Consider the following 24103-nt stretch of genomic DNA (forward strand, 5'->3'; position numbering starts at 1 on the left):
TTTGAGAGTTTTAATTAAGTCTTTTTTTAAATAAAGACTAAATAACTGTGCTATAAAAATAAGAAGAAACTAATTAATATAAATAAGAAACAAATCTATTGTATTACTACTATGTACATATTATATAATATACTATATATATAATTCACTGTTTGTTATTTATAATAATAACCATATACATTTTATAATGATGTGGAAAATATATCGAGTAGAGTATATTTACATCAAAATCGGACTCAACCAATGTTGCCAGATTTATATTGAATGTAACTGGTAGTAGTAGTAGAAATAAATTGTGAATGTATAGAACATTATAATCGATGCTGCATCTAATGCAGTAATCCAAAGACCATCGCCATAAAAGAATTGTAGTACAACAGAGAAAATAGATAAGATTATAAAAAATTTTAAACGAAACATTAAATATTATTAAATATAAATTTGATTTTTGAAAAAGCAGTATTTATTATTTAAAATAATTGAAATAATGAAAGATAATATTATTAAATATAGATCAATAATATAAAAAGCAAAATTGACTAAAGATATTAGATAGATATTAGATAGATATTCGAAAATTGTAGGAAATATGTCACATTTTTTTCAAATTACATTTTTCTATTAAAAATTGTGATTTTAATAGAAACATATAATTAGAAAAAGAATGACATATTTAAATTTTAATTAACATATTAAATTTGATATATTTATATAAAGTCTTTAGCCATATTTTAATATTCCCATTTAATCTACATTTTAATCAAATAAAATATTTTATATATAAAATATATGTAAAATGTACATAAATTGTAAAAAGATGCAAATTATAATTATTTTTTGTATTTTTCTGTACTTAACTAATCATCTTTTCGAAGTGCTCAAACTTGTCATGCATTATTATCAACAAGTGAACTTTTTAATAGTCTTTGATCAATGGCGCCATCTCTTCGAAAAATATTGAATTACGAACAGTTACCAATTGTAAAGAAGTTTCAACGATTTTCACAGAGATGGCGTAACTGCTCAAAGACTATAAATAAATTAAAACTACAGTCGGTAATAATATACAACAAGTTTGAACATTTCTCAAAGAGATGACGCTACTAATCAAGTACTAATTGTCTATCCTTTTTCTATTACTATCCTTTACTATCCTTATATATAATAAGTTTCATTTGCGGCACTCTGAAGATGGCGTTGATTCCCGAATTTTTATCCTATCTTTGTCCTTCTCTTATTATTCTTCTTCTCTCCTTGTCTGTACTTTTATACACAATTTATGCTCAAAAGATGATTTTGATATCCGATTAATTTTAGTGTCTTCTTTTCCTAATTTATTCTATATATCAATTTTATATGTATATATCTGCTTTCTTATAATTCTCTATTCTTCTCTTCTACGTGTATTTTTATATTCATCATGGAACATTTGCTATTCTCGTTCTATTCATCAATTATTTTTTTTTTTTTTTATTATTTGCCAAGTTTTTATTACAAATACTTTGAATTGGTTTATAATTGTTGAAGGATCATTATTCAGAAAAATTAACTTTCTACATTTCCGCAATCTATAAGAATAGCAAATGATGTATTAAAATAATGAACATATGACATAGAAAAAGATGATTATATTTCAATGTTAAGTAAAAGCTTCCTTGACACATTACATTATGAAAAGTTTCTTATTGAGTTGTAACAATGCGTTAATAGATAATTTAAGAATGTACGTATAAAGCGACAGAAATATCAAAGGTAAAGCAACTGAGATATAATTCAGAGATACATAAGATATTTTAAATATATATATTCTTAGAAGTAATTAAGTATTTTAACAAATAAATTTTATATAAAATAGAATTAAATAAAATATTGAAAAAAATGAAACATAGTAACTGAAAAAAATAAGTATAAAAAAATACAGGAAAATAAATATTCCAAGGAAAATATATAAAATTTAATAAAAAATTTTTATTTCTGGAATTTCTGGAAAAATTTCGCGAACGACTTGTTTTCACTTTATATTTTATTGCTACATTGTCGAAAATTTGAAATTTGAGCAAAAATTCTTGGAATCGGAATTCCTGGAAAAATTCCTCGATCGACCTCCTTTCAACTTATGTTCTCCTGATACAAAGTCGAGTTTTCGATCAAAAATTTTAAATTTTAAGAATTTCGAAATTTCCAGGAATTTTTAGAAATTCTAGGAATTTGACGTCATTTCCAAGAACTGCCGAAATTCTGGGAAAAATTTCTCGAACGACCTCCTTTCAAATTATATTCTCCTGATACAAAGTCGAAAATTTGGCCGGGCTGAAATTTTAACTTTGTATCAGGAGAATATAAATTGAAAGGAGGTCGCTCGAGAAATTTTTCCAGGAATTCCGATTCCAAGAATTTTCGACTAATTCCAAGAATTTTTTTCAAAATTTGAAATTTTTGCGCTTCGGCGACCAGATTTCGAGATTTTCTATTAAGAGAATATAATTTTAAAGAAGTGGCATTTAATATACTTACCTTTATACTTATCTTTATACTTACCTTTTTAATCTCCCTTTTTTTTCAGGAAATAAGCATTTTTTCATCATTTTACTTAATTCTAGTTATATATTAACAATAATACTTACCTGTTTTATACTTACTAAGAAAATTAAGAAATATACCGGGTGTCCCGCTTGTTTTTCATAATATTAAAAAATGTTTCAGATAAAAAGGTTTCAAGAAGGATATATTTTGACGGTAAAGAACTCATGAAATTCAACTTTATTTCTTCAAATAGAATCAAATCATTCGTTGTATCTCGATGTATCTAGATATCCTATAAAAAAAAAAAAAAAAATATCAGAAAAATGATCATTTTAAAAGATAATATAATTGAAGCAATAGTTTTTTTTGCTCGTACATGGTTTAAAATAAATTTCTTTATATAGAATAATAACATAATGAATTTACTTACGTATAAAAAAAATATATGATGATGACCATTCAAAAAAAAAAAAGACAAAAAAAGAAACAAAGTTGACTTTCATGTAACCTCCACGTGTTCTCCGAGCAGAAAAATAATTACACCGCATTACTCTCCTCTTTGAAACCATTCAACTTTTATTCGAAATAATTTTCATTACACGGAAGAGTAATGACGTAAATTTCAAGACGATAATACCCTTTTCATTTTCTCAACTCACGTGGAGAATAACTTGATCACACGACGATATGTCGTCTATATATTTATATATATATCGTATATATATTTCACCATGCTAATGGGTGCATTGAATCGTATAAAAACAATTCGATTCTTTCGGCGCACAAAATTTCTCTTCTTTCATTTTCCAATAACATTCTATATTGAAAAAACCGCAACACCGAAAGGAAGCCAAGTTTACGCGAGAAACAATGCCCTTTTACGACGTATTTCAAGGCCGCGTTGAAATGGACGGAGGAGAGGGGGAAGAGGGAGAGGCGGGAGAGTTCGCCCATTAAAAATAATCTTCCTTCACGATTGGTGGATAAAGTATACGCGGTGGATAATATAATTGTTTTAACTGAATCGTGAGCGTTGGTGAACGTCATCCAACATGACTATATTACAGGTAATTTAAAAAATCCCCGTCCGTCCGTTAAAACATCTAATCTACCTGTACCTAGAGTCGACTATTTAATTGCATACCGGTCTATCTACCGATGCTATCGTATATATATATTTATATCGTATATATATACCGTGTATATATCAGTATCAACGAATAATTAAACTTACTGCTAAACTTATTCTTCAGATAAACTTCCAAGAACTTGTTGTTTCCTTTTTTCTAATAAAATTACCTAGAAATATGGAACAAACAGGAGGAATTGTATCGCTTGTTAACTGGGTGAGAATTTTTACCAGAATTCACTAGACGCGAGTGAAAAATAATTTGTGGAAAACACGGAAAAATACGCGTAACGCGGTAGGAAAAAAATTCAAACTCAATTCATTGGACGTACGGTGATTACGTGAGCAACGATTATATAGCGGAAAATTCGTTGTTAATAAGTAATAAATTTCGTATTTTTTAAATCATAGAAGATTTATTTCGATTATTTGTGAAACGATGGATAATAAATATTCGAACGAATTACTTTCTCTTAGAGCTTTCAATTGTACGGTCATCGAATTCCTTCATTCCTCCGTTCGTATTCATATTCATTTGTCTCTATAGGCCAAGGTTACGGAAGGATTAAGATTCTGAAACAGGAAGACCTCGAAGCGATTACTCGTTTGATAGCTTTCCACAATTTGTATAATACGAATAGGTGATCTCACTCACTTTGTTTAAGGATCTTCATAAATTATGAAACCAGGTGGGGTTTACACGAATAAGAAAAAAAAAAAAAAAAAAAAAGGATCGGGCGCAGGTGTCGTTTAGAATTTTCCTAGTAATGAATTATCTATATATATATATATCAGCGAGATGAAGATTGTATCGTATTATATACTTTATAATCGGAAAAAAAAAAAAAACCGTGCGCAGGGTTCGTTTAGAATTTTCCTAGTAATGAATTATCTATATATATATATATCAGCGAGATGAAGATTGTATCGTATTATATACTTTATAATCGGAAAAAAAAAAAAAACCGTGCGCAGGGTTCGTTTAGAATTTTCCTAGTAATGAATTATCTATATATATATATATCAGCGAGATGAAGATTGTATCGTATTATATACTTTATAATCGGAAAAAAAAAAAAAACCGTGCGCAGGGTTCGTTTAGAATTTTCCTAGTAATGAATTATCTATATATATATATATCAGCGAGATGAAGATTGTATCGTATTATATACTTTATAATCGGAAAAAAAAAAAAAACCGTGCGCAGGGTTCGTTTAGAATTTTCCTAGTAATGAATTATCTATATATATATATATCAGCGAGATGAAGATTGTATCGTATTATATACTTTATAATCGGAAAAAAAAAAAAATCGGGCGCAAGTATCGTTTAGAATTTTCCTAGTAATTAATTATCTATATATATATATATATATATATATATCATCGAGATGAAGATTGTATCGTATTATATACTTTATAATCGGAAAAAAAAAAAAATCTCCTTCGTTAAAATTTACACAAAATTTACACAAAATGTGTAAATGTATATATTTTTATTACCATATCGTTTAACTTCGTTGAATAATTTAGTTTGCATCATTGCCACGTTCAGGTCGTTATCTTATCTTTGAACAAAAAAAAAAAAAAAGAAAAAAAATCAATTCCTCGAACCAACATTCAGAAATATTATATATTAAGCAGATCAAGTGAACTTTGATTCGATAAATAAATTTGAAATCGATGTATTATTATTTAATATACATGCGGAAGAATAATCATAACATTTCAGAGGAACGTATTATTACTATTGCGATGCATTTATGCGTGATTCATGTAAACACCTACTTGATATTCACAACACACTTCCCTCTCCCCCCTCTCTTTTATTTCATTTATGTGATTTATTATCTATTGCAATGATTCTGCGCACACGAATCATTATCCGTTTATATATAATTTTGAATATACGTATAAAGCATTTATATCGATAATATTCGTGGAACAAATTTGAAACAGCGTGAATTTTTACACGTAACGATGATCATCGCGAATCACATTGAATCGATTGAATCTCTAATTTAAAATAAATCCTAGAATTCGTAATTATAATATTAATCAACTTGATTACTTTATTTCCTTATTCTATTTCAATTCTAATTTTTAGCTACTACTGCGTACCGACGTATGATAAGTTACATAATTTATTAGGAAATTGATATTGAACGAGAAAAAAAAATGTACTTGTCCAATTTTTAAATTCGAGAGAAGAGAGGATACGATACGAGTTTATTTCGAGTTTTCAATAAAATACTTTTTCACACGTTAAAAATAGACGTTCTTGAATAGCCTTGAATGATATAAAATGAAATGTAAGTCAGTCGGTAATTCAGAAAGAATTAAAAAAAAGCTGTTAATATACGTACATTATGTATATAAATCGGTACATTGTAATTTTTTCTTTTTTTTTCTTTTTTTTTTTTTTCCTTTTTACGGAAAATTATATGAATTTTAAAATTATTACGAAGATGAATACCAATTATCGATTATTAATTCTCCTTTAAAGATGATTTCTAACTCTCGTCTCCGTATTGTATAATCAAAAAAATAACTCGACGGTATTAAATAACATTAAATAACACAGAAGAGAAGTTAATTACAATTCATTTTTCTACGTTAAAAATACTATACTTTTTTTTTTTTACACAAGTAAAAAATAAAAATTCATTGAATTACGAATTATTTATTTTATTTGAATCGTCGATCAACAACGATACTCTTCGATAATCAGTTGATGCAACAAATTGAATAACGCATCGACGTTATTTAACTCGTTCGAAGAATTGATAAGCAATTTTTCAATTTCTTCTTCTAATCTGCTCGACATAATCAATACTCGTGCCAGTTCATCAGAATTGTTTCATTGTAGTCACGTTTCCCTGGAACGATTGAAATTCGTTAATTAATAAACAGTTAGAGATAACGATGGATAAATTAATTAATATAAAATTAGATGGATTCCGGATATACTTATACGAATATGTTTTTAACAAAGCGTTTGATTATTGAATTAGCACGAGAAACAAGAGTGGAGAGCTAGCACGAGCTCGAGTGGAACTGGAATTCCCACGGAAAAACCAAAAATATTAGGTTGCAATGATGTGGATGCAATGTTGATGGGAAAAGGATGGAGAGGTGGCTCGTCGGATTACATAATTGGTTTGATGTAGTGCGTGTATAAAGATCGATGGCTATAAAAGCAGTAAGATGAAAGAACCGATCCACAGTATAATCTCGGAGTTAACGAGCACTCCACAATGGTTAGTGAAACAGCAAGGAGTTTTAGAGCCTTGCTATTGCTTTTATTTGTCGGTGCCCTTTCGGCAGCGCCGACTATAGGTAAGTGAATACCGCAGTTTTTTGAAAAAATTGTTAAAAAAAAAAAAAAAAAAAAAAAAGAAAGAAATAAGAATATTCGTTTTTTTTTTTTTTTTTTTTTTTAAAAAAAAAAAAAAAAAAAAAAGAAACGAATTTTTTTTTTTTTTTTTTTTTTTTTTTTTTAAAAAAAAAAAAAAAAAAAAAAGAAACGAATTTTTTTTTTTTTTTTTTTTTTTTTTTTTTAAAAAAAAAAAAAAAAAAAAAAGAAACGAATTTTTTTTTTTTTTTTTTTTTTTTTTTTTTAAAAAAAAAAAAAAAAAAAAAAGAAACGAATATTCTTTTTTTTTTCTTTTTTTTTTTTTTTTTTTTTTTTTTTAGTAAAAAGTAAATAGAAAATACACATAATTAGCTTCGTCGTTGTAAGTTGAATGATTTTGTATCGATCCAATCGAAATTTAATCTTTTTAGAAGAATTTTTCTCATTTCTCGATTCGAATACGTAAGTTGATTTGACGTTTTCTAGAAGATGCGGAGAACACTACTTTATCGACGGAACTCAAGCCTCCTCCTTACCCGCAAAAGGAAGAGGACCATTACTATATGGTGTTCGTTATAAATATTTTTGGCGTGAAAAATGTTACCGGTGAAACGTCCGATGAAATTTTGGAAAACGATATCGTTCATCATGTCCCGCAATTAACAGGTAATTGAAAGCATACATTTATTTTTATGATAAATTTATCGACGTGAAGAAATGGGAGATCTTTGACGAGTTTAAATTTAATTGAAACAGATCCGTTGGCGACTCTGCTTCTAATCATCGACGTCGACGAGAACGATGAAGATACGGATGAAGCGGTGGATCTGGATGAAGTTGCGGAAGATCTGATTAAGGATGAGGAGGATTTCAACGTGGAGAAGATCAATTATGGCGGTGAAACGAAAGTATTGAGGCTGAAGCTCTCTAAGGAGGAAGGAGAAAGCATATTTCCCTCGAAATCGAAATTGGAAAAATTGAAGAAAATCCGCAACAAGAGGACACTTTGTGTCAAGTGTGGAGGAGGATCCGGAGGACTTGGAGGTGGAGGAGGATTTGGTGGTGGATTCGGTGGTGGATTCGGTGGTGGAGGAGGCAAGCCTGGATGTGCAAGTGGTAGTTGTGGTGGTGGTGGCTATCCTGGTGGAGGAAATGTTTATCCTGCTGGTGGTGGCTATTATCCTGGTGGAGGAGGTGGTTATCCTGGCGGTGGTGGCAAATATGGATGTGCAGGTGGTAGTTGTGGTGGTGGTGGCGGCTATCCCGGTGGAGGAGGCGGTTATCCAGGTACGATAGAATGAAAAATAAATTTATGCTTTCATTTAATTTTAATTACTCGAAAGCTTGATTATTCGAGATGTGAATTTTTACTGCAAATGCATCGCTAATATTTTAACTTTTTACCGCTTGCAATTAATGAAAAAATAGGCATAACGCGTGTTATATTCTCTAGCTTTTTAAAAAAAAGGATCAAATGCATTTAATGAGGATAATAATAATAATAACAAAGCGCCGCTTCCGCTTCTAACGCTGATTGAAGGTAATTTTTTGTAGGGCATTCAAGAATAGATGTTATACCAGTTATTGTTGTACCCGTTGCAGGTGGTGGATATCCATCAGGGGGTGGTGGATATCCATCAGGGGGCGGTGGATATCCGTCCGGAGGCGGTGGATATCCATCCGGAGGTGGTGGATATCCATCCGGAGGTGGTGGTTGCAGCACATGGTATGATTCCAAATTTTCTTTTACAATTTAGAATAGAAAATCTCCACGATAAGTATTCGTTTATTCGGATTAAAAGAACATTTATTTTCTAATATAATAATAATTTTCTGTAATAATAATTTAATGTATTATTTGCAATAATATTTCTTCTGTTATGCGATTCCAGTGGCGGAAGTTCATATGCTTCGGCATCGGCAAATGCAAACGCACAAGCAGGAAGTGGCAAATGGTAAAAAATTTTAATTTTTTATTTTTTATATTAATTTCTATATAAAATATTAATTTCTATATGTGAGAGTTAGTAGTGATCGATAATTATAGTAAAAGAATACGTATAATAAAATTAAAAAAAAAATGGAATTAAATAACAATATAATATATAATTATTATCATTGTTTCAGGGGATACATATAAATATAAATTTAATGGAATATAAGAACAACGAAAATATTCCACATTACATGCTGCCCAAAATATTCGAAAATTCAAATTCAACGAAAGTGATATTAATTTGTAACGAATTTGTAACATTCGCCATTTCGATTTCGATCCGTTTGACTAACATGTATCGAGTACCGAATAAACAAGAAAAATAAATAAACAGGTTTCGTTTTTTAATAAAAGCTAAGGATTCATTGAATTCCTATTCGAAGGCAAGCAATTTCCAGGAAATAATCGCAAGTTTCATCCGTGATTGATGTCCATCGTTAAAAGGGGAGAACCGCAACGCGTTAACGAGAATCATTTTACATGCAGTGTACATTGCATGTACGCTTAATGCGCTTGAATCTATTAATTCTTGCGAACTACGAAAGAAAAAGAAAAGGAAAAAAATACTCATCCATATGTATGATAATAAGATAATCGATCATTCGTATCGTGAAATTTTTTATTCGTATTTGCATTGATCTTGAAAAAATATTACCACTCTTTACGAGAGTCAAATTGACAAAAATTGGAAACATAGAATTTCGCTATTCGGTTCGATTAAATAAATTGAACTATAAAGCAACAGATATCGAGTGATTCTTAAACAGAGATCGAAGAATGAATTACATATAGCTACATACCTCTTAATGGCTGTAAGATAGCGACTCCATCACTATTACTAATATAATTCGCGATAAAGTACACAAGACCGGTTTAATTACTTCTTGCATCGACTCTGTTAATAAAACTTGAATGAAAGTATTCCTCCGTGAATCTTCATGCACACCTGAGCTGAAGTATATACATGCTACACGAGATGTTTAAACGTATATTCTTCTGCAATAAAAACGAAAAGTTATCGAATCGAGAAATTCTAATAGTAGAAAACATAACTTCCATTTCATCGCGTCTTATTTACCCCTTATTATCATCCATTTTATCAGTCACTGATTCGAAAGAGTGAAATCGACAGGCAAATGACTACTTGAAATCTAACCTAATACGATGCACTGCGTGTTCGCACGAAGATAATAATTGTCACAAGAGCAAATTGGCATCTATATAATCACTGATCGAACATCTCTCATGGATATCGTGACTCGATTTCGAGTAATTACACGTCTAAAAAAAAGCTTAAAAGATTTGCCGTTGAAGCGTGTACACGTTTTCCTACACACATACACTTTCCTCTCCCGCAAGTAGCAAACTCCATGCTGTAATTATGGCGCGAGTTGGGTGAACATAACGGTAAAGTTTCGATTCTTTTCTCTATTTTTCCAAGCCTGTCAGCAGGAGGAACGAGCATGCGCGCACGCTTGCGGAACGGATTCTGCGCCGAAACCGAGTCAAACCATCGTGTCACTAGGCAATAGATTTTGAGCGTTGCAAATACGCGATTCAGATTGTCCACGCTATCGAATTCTTTTCAACCTATCGAGTTCGTCGAACTTGAGAAAAGAAATAAATACGCAACGTTACTTTGATCTATATGATCAGCGTTTCTCAACTCGTTGGATTTCGCGATTATATCCATATTTCGACGAATTAATTTTCGTGAAAGAAATTAATCGAACTATACTACGACTAGTTGCGTGTGCTGCGAGCGGAACGAAAATTTCGAAGAAGATCGAAGGAGAAACCGAGGCTCTGATTATTTCACCGGTCGGAGTGAGTTTTTATCTGTTCGCCCCTTGTTCGCCCAGTTTTTCCTCATTGCGCTCTCCATCCAGAAGACCTCGAGGGTCGTTTACTGTCGGCGACGGTCAACGACCGGAAAATACTTCGCGGATCGCGAAGAAGAAGAGAATTGGCAAAGCGTTACTCGTGATTCAGACTTCGATGGAAGTCACTGGGTATTCGACGACCCGCAGACCCATATTTTCACCTCGTTCTTCTTCCAATTCTCTAACCAAATCTTCTTTATCGACCCTTCTCGGATCACGGCCGTTTATTTAAAATTCGCTTAAATTCAATCAAAAGTAATTTGTTTAAATTTTATTCGCCCGCGAGTGAACGGAAAGCTGAAAGTTGTAACTTTTTTTTTTTTTTTTCATTTATGAAGGGAAGGACATCGAATTAAATCGATTGATTAATGAAATATCTACACCTCGCATTTTCATTGTCACAAATTAACGCGTGTAACGTATCTCGGCAATAAAACCAGCTTCGACAATGCTTGTGTGTCAAGCTCGCCTTGGGTTTTATTCATTACAGTATCGGGTCGATAAATTCGATCGTTTATGAGATTAATTGGTTTTCGTTGGGTCAATGGCTTGTGCAATGGCGTATCGACGTGGACTGGAATACTCGATGACCCAGTTCATAGTCCGTTATTTCGATTAGATTTTTTACTATCGATACTGATACTAAAATCATGGTGCCGAGTGTAATATACCATTATTGTGAAATATATATATATATAAACTTTAAAAATATGAAATGCACGATGTGTCTAATCAACTTTAAAATTACGATTATCGAATTTATATGCAAATATATAGGCATACATAATAAGTATAGATCCACCACCACCCACAATGAATAATATCAACATACATACCACCATTCAATCGCTATCTGTTGAGAAGAGCGATTTGTACGACTGTCGTCAGGCTGTCGGCATTCATACATCGATAATATAAATGCTAAACTGGTATTGTTTGTTGTAGTGTGTTTATTTTCAAAACGTAATAATCGCAGGGAAGATATTGATTGTATACAATTACAGCAAAGCAAAGTGTGCGCGTAGCCGAGAAACGTCTACAACGAAGAGAGAGCCAATTTCCTTTCCTAGTCTGGTCTGGAACCAGGGTGACTTAAGTCCGTCGATGATTACAGAACGACGAGGCTTTAATTTAATCCTCCGTAGTTTTTTAGGGTCGTAAACGAAACCGGTTGCATCCAACTGGAATATACATAGAGCTAGAACTGTACACGTTCGCATAAAGATGTTTCTTTCCGGCTGAGAAATACCTGAGGGATCTCGTCCAGTCCAGTTCGAGTGGAACCAGCGCTGTTCGAGAATTAAACGCTGACTCTTTTAAAGTAAAGTATTGTATCGATAACGTTTTTTTCCTTTGACAATTTCATCGTCTAACTTTATGCAACGAAAAAATTTCCCTAATTTGTGGATTAAATAAAAAATTAAATTATTTTAAATTTTCCATGGATGAAATAAAAATGTTTTGATAAATTGTTAAAATGATTATAATTGCAATAGGGAAAAATATTCGATTCTTGATATCATCGTTGGGTTTGACAAGGCATCGTAATCGATTTATGATGGATCGATCGTCGATCAAAGTAGTATGACAATAATATAATAATTAGTATCCATAAGACAATAGTTTCGTACATAATGCTTAGACGAAACCGGTTTTCAGGTAGATTATTCCTTATCGAAATGAGTAATTCTTGCTACGCAGAATTCTAGTTAATCATAACCAATATACTTTTTCCCCATTTGAAAAAAAAGTAAAAGAAAAAAGTAAGATAAATGTTAACCTGAACGACCCAGTAAACCAGAATTCTAACTGTGTCAACAGGCAAGATTATGCACGCATACGCATCCGGCAATATAGTTTCTAGTAGCTCGTCACTTACGCCCTTCTTCGATACACGTATGCATAAGCGGAAAAGGGGACGTCGATCGATGATGATAACACGTAACATCGTGTTGATTAGATGGTATGTACAAGTATTGTAAAATGGAAAGTGACGTAATATCTCAAATATAAATCCGATATTCTCATATCCTTTGTTTGCAGAAGAATTGCGAGACAGGTGGATTAAATTTTGTCTCAATTTTGGCCAACTTAATGCTTAATCCTTCTTTCAATTTAATTGTAACGAGTTTAAATGTAAGTATAAATGGATTATTTCACTTTTTGCAAGATCTTTTGTTTTCGATGTGAAAAGAGCAATCCAATGATACGTTTTTATGCGGATTTAGGTTAAGTGATGAATGGAAGAAATGTTTTGATGAGGCATACTGGATTCAGGTTATGTTCGGTTAACTGTTAATCATGGCGATAACTTCGTTGATTCTGAAACTGATGCAAATATTCAAGATAAGTGAGGCTTGCTGGAAAGATGCTGAAATTGAAATTTAGAAATATAAACAGTGATTGAAAAAGTATCAATGAAACAAGTGCAACTGAATACATTTGTATTTGAGAAACTATTATGGATTACCAAAGAACAATACTTTTCTGTGTAAACTTGGTGAAGTGAAATATGGAAATAAAGAAAATTTATTTTCTTATTTTCTGCACTTTCTATTGTTTTCACATTAGCATGTATCCACACTTCTTTAGTGACGCTTCAACGAATGATTGTTTATAGAGATCGATCATACAATGAAACCTAACCTGTAAATAAAAATTATATTTTTCATCAAAATAGAAATTATTTAAAAATCGATATTGGGATGAAATAATCTACGTGTCTCGAAATTTTCACTTTTAATATCTCATTTTGAATTTATAAAAAGATAAATGATATAAATGATATCGTAAAATTAAATCGATAAATCAATGAAAAACTGATTTATATCTTACGCATTATATTGACATGTAAAAAAAAAAAAAAGATTACTCAAAACGGACACGCGATTCTACATTGATCCTGACCTTTCGTTCAGGATATATTATTTCCCCTCCGGGCTTATTCGTCACGACAAAACAGCATTGAAATCAAAATTCTTGGAATCATATCGCATTATCATGTATCATTTTTATCGAAATAAAGAAGAAGAAGAAAAATGTACAATAATAATTGTCTGAAAAAAAAAATTTGACATTTTATCTATAAGAATTCTTATCGAAGAAGATGCAATCCTAAGATGCAATCTCAGATTAATAATTTCCCAAGTATTTTCTAAGTTTATTCAGAGACAAAAATTTGCAATCTTTTTTTTATAATTAATGTCGTTAAATTATTGATTATGATTCATATAATTTCTCAAAGTATAGTATATATTTTTTTAATAATACATTTGTAAAAAATCATTTATTTATAATACATATAATATTACTTTAATAAAAAATTCAAAGTTTATCGAATCTTTAAATTTAAAATTAGAAAAATTCGAACTTAAACGTTCAAAAATAAAGGAAGAAACGATGGATAGCTTTATCTTATCAAGCAAATCTGTTCGTATTTCGTTTTGAGAGAGGACATTCAGAGATTCGAAATTTTCGAACAACTATATTATTTTATAAAAATTTTGAATAAATTTTAACGAGTTTCATCGAGATAATTACAATTTATCACCAGATTCGTAAGATTTATAAAATTCACGTGTTATCGATCCTCGAATCGGACTCACTTCAACGATCTTCAAGGAAGAAGAGGATCTTCAAGGTTGAAGATCTCTGGGTACGATTACCTGTATGCGACGAGCAGATTAAAATCTGTACTTCATCAGTAGTCTGCAGTACTACTCTTCACGACAAAAAGGAGAATCGCGAATTTTACTTTTACTTTTCATCTTATGATTGTTATCTCGAAAGTTAGTCGACGATAAATTAATAATGCAAAATATCAAATTTACGATACGAAATTTAATGCAAAAATCAAAAATCCTTTTTCATTGTGCAAACATCGGCCTCCATCTTCGAAAAGAGAAGGAAATCCTCGCACAAAGAAGAATGAAAAGGCAAACGGTTGAATCACAAAGGCAAAAGTTTCTCTAGGGATGGCACGATACGAAAATTTAACGAGAAAAAAAAAGTCAACGTTTCTTCAATATTTCGCACGTCACGTATAAAACATAAATCTGTTCCTGTCGATCTGTAAAAAAAACGAAACGAAAATCCTTGGAAAAAGAAGGATGGAAACGAGTTGAATTAAAAAGCTCGAAAAGATACGAAAATTGAAGGTAAAGGAAGAAAAACATCAACATCGTTGCACCAAACAAAACAAAAAACCGTGTCTCCGTTTCTCTCGTTGCAGAGAGAAGGACGGAAAGGCGAGCGAGTGAAATACAAAGCCCTGTATTTCTATATGTAGCGGTGAATTTCTTAGAAAAGAGGAGGCTTGGACGGGCCCCGAATTGCCGAAAGTAAAGGAAGATTTGACTTTTTGCCTGGATATTAACGGAACGGCGTTAACCCCGAGGGGCCTGAACGTGGCAGAGAGCGAAGGGGTAGAGGGGAACGCGGAATATAAAGGAGAGTGCCCCGTGCTACGGGGGCTTAGTACCGTTCAAAGATGCAGGCTGCCGAGATGATGCGCGATACCAGGGCCATCTGCTACGATCTTGTGTTACTGTTATCCCTCTCGATCAGTTATGTCCGTGAGTAGAAGGAATTTTTGAAATTCCCGCGTCGAACGAGAGTCGAAATCCGCAACGATGATTTGTCACATTGCTGCGTTGGGGACAAGTGTTGGAAAGTTGTTGTTTTGTGCGCCTCTCTGGTGATTATTTGTGGCCGAATAGCTCGCAATGAAAATCGTCGATACGACGCGAGTGTATATTCTATGTCCTGTACACGTGTGTTGAACATTCCTTTTAAAACATTAAATTATTAATTTTTCTCGTTTCGGTGATGGTGGATTAAAATTTATATTGTAATTTATCGGTTTATTATTTTATACACGTATTAAATGTATTTATAGAATGTCTCGTTAATGTTCAACGGTGGATCGATTTGCAATTATAGAAAATAAATTGTTCAACCGTGAATATATTTCCTTTCGAGAAGACTATAGAGAAGACTAATGCAACGCTGTCGCCGCGTTACACGTGATAAATTATCATCCGTACAAATCTGTAATTTGCCTCGCGATAATTTCAATTTTATTATTGATTCGATACTAATTCATTTTAGATTCGTTTCCGCTTCAAGTGTTGCCTGCCATCCAGGGATACATTCCGGTTTACATAAGGTATGGTAATCAACCACTCGAGGAGATAAATCCCAAGTTAGCCGAGGCGTTTCACGAAGGATCGAGTATACATTACGCTTACTCGCCGATGAATAATTTGAATAAGGTACGTGTTTTTACGAGTTGCACGACAAATATGTATCTAGGTACAAATATTATAATTTTAAAATTTGAATTTTCAACGATCATTGCAGAAACTTGATTTAGATCTTCCTAAAGATGAGAACGATGAGAAATTGATAGAGGAGGATTTGGAAAGGAAATCTGCCGCGAATGTGATCAGAGAGGTTCAAGAAACGTGGAAAGTATGAAATTTATTCAAATCTTTTTCTCCCTTATTGAAAAACAATGCGATGCTAATTAATTTTCCAACTAGTTTTCGTTATCAAAGAATGAACACTTGCTTCGCGTTGTTAGTAATATACTCGTCAATAGTGGATGATGCAGTATGCAAAAAAGGTATTAACGTCAATTCAAATGCACGGTAGTTAATAAATTGCTTTTACGTCCTGTGTTTTCACCTGTCACCATGCATAAATGAAGACAATCTGAGGGAGAAATCAATGAGTCATTAAATTACCTGTTCCTTGTTGTATCCACTTATCGTATCATGATGTATAAATATTAATAACCTCAAATCGTATAATTTGAGAAGTGAACTCGAAAAAAATTTATCACCTCGAATATTTTATTTTTAAGGTCGATCAATTAAACGAAGATGGGAAAAATATAGAAGAGAAGGGCAAAAGTGAGGTTAAAGGAGACGTGAAAAGTCCAAATAATATACACGATTCGAATTTCAATCTCGCCGAATCGTCTATGGATAAATTTCGTTACAAGAACGATCAAATTTTTACCTCAAATATGAATATCGATCAAATGATCGCTCAAGAATCACTTCGATCCGATATTTACGAAGATGATCAACGTCGTGCCGAGGATAATGCTTCCGACTCTTGACCCTGAATGGATCCAACTATGTAGTTTGCTTGAAGAAAAATATTTTTTTTTTTCCCATTCTCAAGTAGATCCTTCGAAGGAAACTTAAAACTGCCGTTAGAAAAGCAACGAAAAGAAGAAAATGAATATTCAGAAGAGAGATCAAAATTAAACGCCTCATTCATAGTGAGATTTATTTATAGCAAAACGATATATAGCGTAGAATTTTGTGATAAAATATTTCCAATGGAATTTTAACGCTCGCAATTGTTTATTGTAAAATGTTAACAAATTGAATTTATATGTATATTATTGTATATCTTTGATCAACGAGAATCATGTGATGCGTTATCGTGCTCAAATAAATAAAATATTTTAAACACAGGATACGAAAAATAAATGGTATTTGCGATATTCGAATTACATTTATAAAAAGTAGTTTATTTTTTTTTGTTCCAATTATTAATCGTATTTATACATTATGTATTACTTAGTTACCAGAAGATAATTGAAAAATTACCACCGGGTATTTGAATATTTTTCCACACAGAACAACTTATACTCGTCCGATAATTTATCGTTATCGATTTCCCACTGTCTCGTTAACTTCCTCCTCGTCAGACGTAATTTTATGCGTTTCTATTCTGTAATTATTACTAGCCGTGTTCAAAACAAGCAACGCGGGTATCGTATTTGATTCATTGGCTCTGGACATTTTCGAAGTATATTTTATACTTTCAAATATATTCTCGTCGATTCTTATATCCAGATATAATCGTCGATCTTCGAGAAATCTTTCGCTTGATAAAATGAAAGTATTATTGCCAAATTTACACGCTACAGCTGGTAGATTCCGTTTCACTTCTGGTATGTAAACATCTCGAATTGCTCTGCAGTGAACGATCGATGATTTTCCCCGTTCCTCCGAAAAATTCTGTAAATCCTCTCTGTATCTCTCTTCATTCCCAAAATCGAATTCCTTTCGCCTCGTTTCCTTGTTAATTTTTAAATTCCTCACGTCTTTCGACGCGGCGTCAAAATTATTCGATCTCGAGATGTGATGCGTCGAAGCTTTATTCGACGTAGCCACTTGAACTTTGGCGATCTTCGACAAAGAAAAAATTAGACACAACTCTTTGTCCTCGTAAGGGCATATCTGATTACTTTCACTTGAGGATTTGGAATCTTTTTCGTTACAATTTTCAACACAATTATTATGGGTTATTATTTTCCCATTTTTTACAATTTTAGGGTTAAAGTTTTCTATTAAAGGTTCGCCTCGAGTCTTCGAACCACTGTTCGTAACATTCGATTGAAAATATTGATTTTCAATCGGCTTGCCTTCACCACGTAACGTAAAACTGAATAATAACACAATAAAGAACAATGATTTACGGGACATTTTAACGAGGACGAAGAAATTTCCACTTTTATTTTTCGTATCTTAAAGCGTCCAGTAACCTCGACAGGATAGATACTGACTGTGCCAGAAAAACAATGTGAACGCAAAAGCTAGCAAGGTGCATGGGGACTGAAGATTGGGCCGTTATGTCTACCGTGTTCATTTCGTGTGCACTGACCTTATCTCCTGTTTGGACATTGTTCGAATACCACAAAATTTAGTTCTATCTCTTTCAAAGAATCTTAACCTCGACTTTGATCCTGCATTCCAAAGGATATGTCACTGTTCGCCTTCGATCCCTCTTACCAATACTCTTTGTCCCCAATGTAAAAATATCTTGTGCGATTACATTATTTACACAATTTTTGTTTATCTACGCGAAGAACAAGTATATTATAAACGCGAACGAAATGTAAAAAAGTATTATTATCATTATTACTATTATTATTATTATTATTTTTAATAAATTTAAAATTGAATTTATTTCTACTTTAATATATATGTTTAACTATTTTGTACAAATAATAAATATTAACATATACTTTAAAGGATAATATCATGATTTTTAAAATAAAAAAAAATTTATTTATATATTATATATTTTATATTTATAGTGAAGTGAATTTAAAATTTGTATCGTTTTAATATTATACATTTATACGTCGAAAAAAAAAATAAAAATTTAGAGATAATAATTTTTTAAAAGTATAATAAAAATAGAACACGTTATGATCATTGACATTATATGCACAATTGCCATGGATGAGTGCGCTACTCCCTCTATCACTAAAAGTAGCTCAATTCTCCTCGATTTCCGCAGGAGGAGAATACGTGACGTCACGTTATCCCCACTGCTATTGCTACATTAGGCAGAGGCACGCCATGTGACATGATGGGACGCTTGGCTTTGGTGGATGCCTGGTGACGTCACGTATTCTCCTACCGCAAAAATTCGCCACGGGGGAATTGAGCCATTTTCCAATGGTAGAGGGGATAAAGTACCACGCTCCGGCAACTATGTGCGCACTAGAAGTGCGCAATGTGATGTCAACAACGCGTGTGTATAATGTAAATCGTGCCTTTTGTGTTGCACATATTAGAAGAAATGTGCATATTTTATTATTATTATATAGTATTGATGGCGTGATTTTTTAATATTTCATTCCTTATTAAGTAAGGAACGTAATTGTATTTTAATAGAAATTAGCAATTTCGAAAATTAATATTACTTGTAACATTTATTGTTATTGTTACTATTTCTTTATTTAAGAAGAAAAAACTGAAATAAAAATTAAATTTTTTAATAAAGTTATATAATTTAAATCTGTAAAAAACCTGCACAATCAAAATATTATATTAAAAGAGCACCTAACCTAAAAATTTTCTAACTATTAATTTTTTTCTATTTTGCATATTCAAAAATATAAAGTTGTGACAAAATTGAAATACAATGGCTGGTCAACAACATCCATTTCCATCTGGATTTCCTAACGTACAACAATCTGCAATGAGAACACAATTTGGTGGAGGTCAAATGGTATCTGGATTAATGGGTCCTCAACAAGGTGGTAAGTACAAATTAATTAGGACAAGATATTAAAGAGATAAATTTTAAAAGAATATAAAGAAAAGTATAATATTCAAAAAATTCTTTGATGTAGGTATGGTAAATCCGCAGCAATTTGGAGTTGGTGTAGGAGTAGGAGTAGGTGTAGGTGGAGTTGGATCCAATGCTATGGGTATACCTAGTGCTCAACAAGTATTAGCACAGCAACAACAACAACAACAATCTGTTGCAATGCAACAACAAGTACAGCAGATGCAACAACAACAATTACAATTACAACAACAACAACAAGCTGCAATGGTACAACAAAGTAATCCAACAGGCAACCAAGCTACGACACCTCAAACTCCTGTACCACCTACTCAACCACCACCTCAGCAACAACAACAAAATAAGGAATTTAACACTGCCAGTTTATGCAGATTTGGTCAAGAAACTGTACAAGATATTGTCAGCCGCACTCTGGAAGTTTTTCAAACGTTAAGACTTCTTCAACCCCCAACTGGTATTTTAAAGTTATTAAATTTTAATTATTTGTAACGCATATTCAATTGTATTTTATATATATATATATATATATTATAATTTTAGGCACAGCACAAGGAGCAAATTTAGCTAATGAAAGGAAGAATAAAGTACAGGAACAATTAAGAACTCTTAAATTATTATTTAAACGTTTGAGATTGATTTATGAAAAATGTAATGAAAACTGCCAACTTCAAGGTATGGAATATACACATATAGAAAGTTTAATTCCTTTAAAGGAAGAATGGGATATGAAATCCGATGAGAAAAAAACATCTGAAGCTTATAGATTAGCATGTGAAGAAAGTAAAGAAATTATGGAAGTAAGTTTAGGCTTTAATATAAATAATAAAAAGCGAACATTTTTTTCATAAACTAATAATATTATATTTAACTTTTTCAGCAAGTGGTGTTAAAAAATAGGCACCTTAAAGAAATTATTGATCACTTAAGACGCATTATTTCAGAAATAAACACTATGTTAAATATGCGTCGATCTTAAACTATAAAATGTAAATAATATTTATATAAGTTATTAAAAAAAACTGTGTTGAAAAATAAAAGTATTCTTTGCTATGTAAGAATGTTAATATTATTTACATACCTGTATTTTGAAAATTTATTGTACTACATTAATGTCATTCATATCCATATAAATAATGTCACTTGTTCTTAGAACAGCTTCTGGAATCTTGCCCAATGGTGTTTCCAAATTTCGTGTATATACTTCCAAGCATTCTACATCACAACCTCTAAACTCGGCAGAAACCCGCGTATTTTCGTATAAGTAAAAATCTGCTTGTTTACCTGTAACAAATAATTTTTTTCGATTTCATATTTCTAAGTTATTTTATTCATAATATTGATGATACTACCATATTTAATGATAATTTATGATATACTATACTTCCGTATAGGTTAAGTGTTTCTGATATTGGCGCCACGTTTGAATAATTTCATATTACACTAATTTCCTGTATAAATTATTATCATAAAAATTTATACAGAATTACACATTTGTAAAAATATTACATAAATATTTTAATATTTTTATTTTGAGATAGAAGAAATAGATTTGAAAACATAAAATATTTCGTACCAACAATTCCAGTAATTACACGGAGAAATCGTTCACGTAAAAATGCACGTGCTTCTTGTTTTTCAGAAGTTGCAAAATCCATGTTAGTTTCATTTTCGTTCAATTGTGAATTATCTTCAATTACTTCAACTGAACTAGTCATTTTATCGAAAAATTTGCTGACTCGTAAAGAACTTCCATGGCGGAACTAAAACAACCAAGTGAAGTGTCGCTGTAATGCCCGCCAAATTTAAAAATTAAAATATTATTATATATATTACTTGTAATATAATATTATAATATTAACGTTAAAATATCGCATAATATTAATATAGATCGCATAACAGAAACCCACATATTTTAACGAGGAAGTTTAGATTAACGCAATTAACATATTTTCGAATATATCTAAATGGTATACTTTCACAAGATAAAAGATGAGGGCAACCCACAGGTTTTCGAATTTTGTCAAATAGCCTTCGTCAATTTTTTTTTCATTCTTGTTCGAAACATCGTACAGTAACAATGAATTTCTCGATCCTCGTGCTTTTAACTATCGGTATTAATTATACCAGTAAGTAATATTATAAAAGTATTATAATAAAAAAAATAAGCTCTCTCTTTCGATCACGTTAATTATTATTGTCTATCTAGGAGCGTATCATAAAGTTAGTGCAACGACGGAACATTCAAAAATAATTCATAGATCGTTACGAGAAACTACTACGAACAGTGGCAATGTACAAATACCCGAGAAAAAAATCTCTTTGACGGATATTCTGTACTCGAAACAGAATTTGACTAGATTAGAAGAATTGGAAAGAAATATGAAGAAAGAAGTCGACTCTTCGAATAGAAAATCGAAAATTTTAAGAAGTTTGGCTTTCCTAGCCGGTTTAAGTGTCGGTAATTTGACAAATGCAGCGTCGACCGACGTAAAAACTTATACTAAACTTCCATCTTTGAACGTCGATGGAACATCTCGAATTTCGTCTCCCGTTGCCGCGATCTATAATCCTTATCCTTACGTCTCGTATCCTTATATATTTGCCACTCCTGTAGGATTTTATCCCCCTTTGTTGGATTTATTAAGATTACAATCAATTAATGGATTACAAAACGTTCAACCGAGTTCGTTAAATCTATTGGGCAACAAAATCATTGATCAGTTGAAGGACGAGTATGTAGAGGAGGCTCAAAAAATTGAAAGTATCAAAACGCCGAACATCGACAAAAATACAGAGGAGGAGGAGGAGGACCAGAACGAGGAAGGCAAGGTAAGAATTTGAAAAACATATGATGAACATATAAATAAAATTTTACGTGGTAAAAAGAATTAAATATTTTATGAATTTAGCATTACGCATTGATATAATAAAAATTAAAAATTCGTTTCTTCTATTAACAGTTTCCATCTTCTAATTTATTATGTAATACGCAGAAAGAAGTTAATGCGAAGCAGAGTAACACGTTGAAAAATATCGTCAAAGATAATTCTTTTACGATAGGATTACGAGCCGCGAATACAACAACAAGTAACACAACGTCTGGAAATATGACCCAAACTGACAATTCGACTCAAACAAGTCCACATTTTTACTACGGCGGATATCCACAAAATATACACCATATCGATTTCACTACGAAATCGTACGATCCTTATTATCACAGTTACGAGCACATCAATTATGATTTACCCTCGTACAACAAACCCGTAAATTTTTATCCGGATGAAACATATAATAATTATTATCCCGTTGCACATGTTCACGATCATCATTATCCAGGTCAATTTCATCAACAAATGCCCGAATATCATTCTAACGATTTCAAAAGATTTTTGTATACACCTGACGATATACCATCATTCGCCAACAATGATTTCAAACCTATAATATAATCTATATTCTATAATATAGAATCATTGTAATTGTAACGTGCAATGTAATGTATCAATATGTATTAACCTGTGTATAATCATGATAAAAAATTTAATAAATTAAATTTTTTTTTATTGACAAATTAATTTTAGTGAAATGGTTTTAATATATATATTAAGTTAAGAATAATAATATCACATTACCTTATAGATTTATTACGTTCGTAATATTATATACTCTGATACAAGTCGAATGTAAATAATTGTGTTTCTTCTGGCAACAAGTTGTTTATATTAGGATAGGACGATATAATAATTACACGAATCGGTTCATCAGAACGTTGCCGGAATTTTATTGACGAGCACGCTTTCGCGTTATTCCAAAGAACATTTTATAAAACGATATGTGTTGGAAAGCAATTGTGTTCTTTTTTGTATTACTTTGTATAATCGTATATAATTATCATAATTTGACAAGTAAGTGGATTTTCAATGGAATCGTATAGTTACAAGTATTATAATATGATAATTGATTTTTCTATTATAAAATTTATTTAATTATATATATATATATATATCTATATATCTATAATAGATATAGATATCTATAATAGATATATATATATATATATCTATTATAAAATTTATTTAATTATATATA

General features: G+C 31.4%; 6 protein-coding genes and 3 long non-coding RNA genes across 14 annotated transcripts; 5 read left to right on the top strand and 4 right to left on the bottom strand.

Annotated features, from left to right (window-relative positions):
- The first annotated feature begins 6755 nt into the window (after positions 1–6755).
- LOC102673255 (loricrin-like) lies at positions 6756–9201 on the top strand. Of its 5 annotated transcripts, none has more exons than XM_031513212.1 (6): positions 6756–6990; positions 7493–7672; positions 7763–8293; positions 8561–8732; positions 8893–8961; positions 9134–9201. In XM_031513212.1, exons 1-6 carry the CDS (start codon positions 6909–6911, stop codon positions 9144–9146), a joined length of 1047 nt encoding a protein of 348 aa, XP_031369072.1. In that variant the 5' UTR covers positions 6756–6908; the 3' UTR covers positions 9147–9201. The 5 variants fall into 5 exon arrangements, with proteins under 5 accessions (XP_031369072.1, XP_031369073.1, XP_031369074.1 ...); XM_031513213.1 differs by having other exon boundaries at positions 8899–8961; XM_031513214.1 differs by having other exon boundaries at positions 8609–8732.
- Positions 9202–9636: 435 nt separating this feature from the next.
- Positions 9637–11155, bottom strand: LOC116186331. The gene is made up of 2 exons (XR_004151299.1): positions 10081–11155; positions 9637–9998 (listed from the first exon to the last, which is right to left on the bottom strand). It is a non-coding gene; the product is annotated as an uncharacterized LOC116186331 (long non-coding RNA).
- A 576-nt stretch (positions 11156–11731) lies between these two features.
- Positions 11732–12287, bottom strand: LOC116186333. The gene is made up of 2 exons (XR_004151302.1): positions 12135–12287; positions 11732–12066 (listed from the first exon to the last, which is right to left on the bottom strand). It is a non-coding gene; the product is annotated as an uncharacterized LOC116186333 (long non-coding RNA).
- Positions 12288–12343: 56 nt separating this feature from the next.
- On the top strand, positions 12344–13538 carry LOC102673083. The gene is made up of 2 exons (XR_004151300.1): positions 12344–12848; positions 12929–13538. It is a non-coding gene; the product is annotated as an uncharacterized LOC102673083 (long non-coding RNA).
- A 1495-nt stretch (positions 13539–15033) lies between these two features.
- Positions 15034–17090, top strand: LOC102672955. The gene is made up of 4 exons (XM_006621295.2): positions 15034–15459; positions 15995–16158; positions 16247–16357; positions 16752–17090. The coding sequence occupies exons 1-4, from the start codon at positions 15375–15377 to the stop codon at positions 17010–17012; spliced, it is 621 nt and encodes a 206-aa protein (XP_006621358.1). The 5' UTR covers positions 15034–15374; the 3' UTR covers positions 17013–17090.
- Positions 17091–17416: 326 nt separating this feature from the next.
- LOC116186330 lies at positions 17417–18811 on the bottom strand. Its single transcript, XM_031513217.1, has one exon. It carries the CDS (start codon positions 18391–18393, stop codon positions 17572–17574), a length of 822 nt encoding a protein of 273 aa, XP_031369077.1. The 5' UTR covers positions 18394–18811; the 3' UTR covers positions 17417–17571.
- LOC102672415 (gem-associated protein 7-like) lies at positions 17693–21771 on the bottom strand. 2 transcript variants are annotated; one of them, XM_031513221.1, is made up of 3 exons: positions 21585–21771; positions 21090–21292; positions 17693–18096 (listed from the first exon to the last, which is right to left on the bottom strand). In XM_031513221.1, exons 1-2 carry the CDS (start codon positions 21724–21726, stop codon positions 21105–21107), a joined length of 330 nt encoding a protein of 109 aa, XP_031369081.1. In that variant the 5' UTR covers positions 21727–21771; the 3' UTR covers positions 17693–18096; positions 21090–21104. The 2 variants fall into 2 exon arrangements, with proteins under 2 accessions (XP_031369081.1, XP_006621354.1); XM_006621291.2 differs by lacking the exon at positions 17693–18096 and adding an exon at positions 20848–20988.
- Positions 19053–21066, top strand: LOC102672726 (mediator of RNA polymerase II transcription subunit 30-like). Its single transcript, XM_006621293.2, has 5 exons — positions 19053–19566; positions 19823–19961; positions 20055–20465; positions 20552–20808; positions 20889–21066. Exons 2-5 carry the CDS (start codon positions 19844–19846, stop codon positions 20985–20987), a joined length of 885 nt encoding a protein of 294 aa, XP_006621356.1. The 5' UTR covers positions 19053–19566; positions 19823–19843; the 3' UTR covers positions 20988–21066.
- Positions 21772–21985: 214 nt separating the features above from the next.
- LOC102674364 lies at positions 21986–23469 on the top strand. The gene is made up of 3 exons (XM_031513211.1): positions 21986–22137; positions 22218–22840; positions 23005–23469. Exons 1-3 carry the CDS (start codon positions 22089–22091, stop codon positions 23461–23463), a joined length of 1131 nt encoding a protein of 376 aa, XP_031369071.1. The 5' UTR covers positions 21986–22088; the 3' UTR covers positions 23464–23469.
- Positions 23470–24103: the final 634 nt, after the last annotated feature.

Source organism: Apis dorsata, unplaced genomic scaffold (genome assembly GCF_000469605.1).
Source record: "Apis dorsata unplaced genomic scaffold, Apis dorsata 1.3 scaffold_630, whole genome shotgun sequence".
Lineage (NCBI taxonomy): Eukaryota > Metazoa > Arthropoda > Insecta > Hymenoptera > Apidae > Apis > Apis dorsata.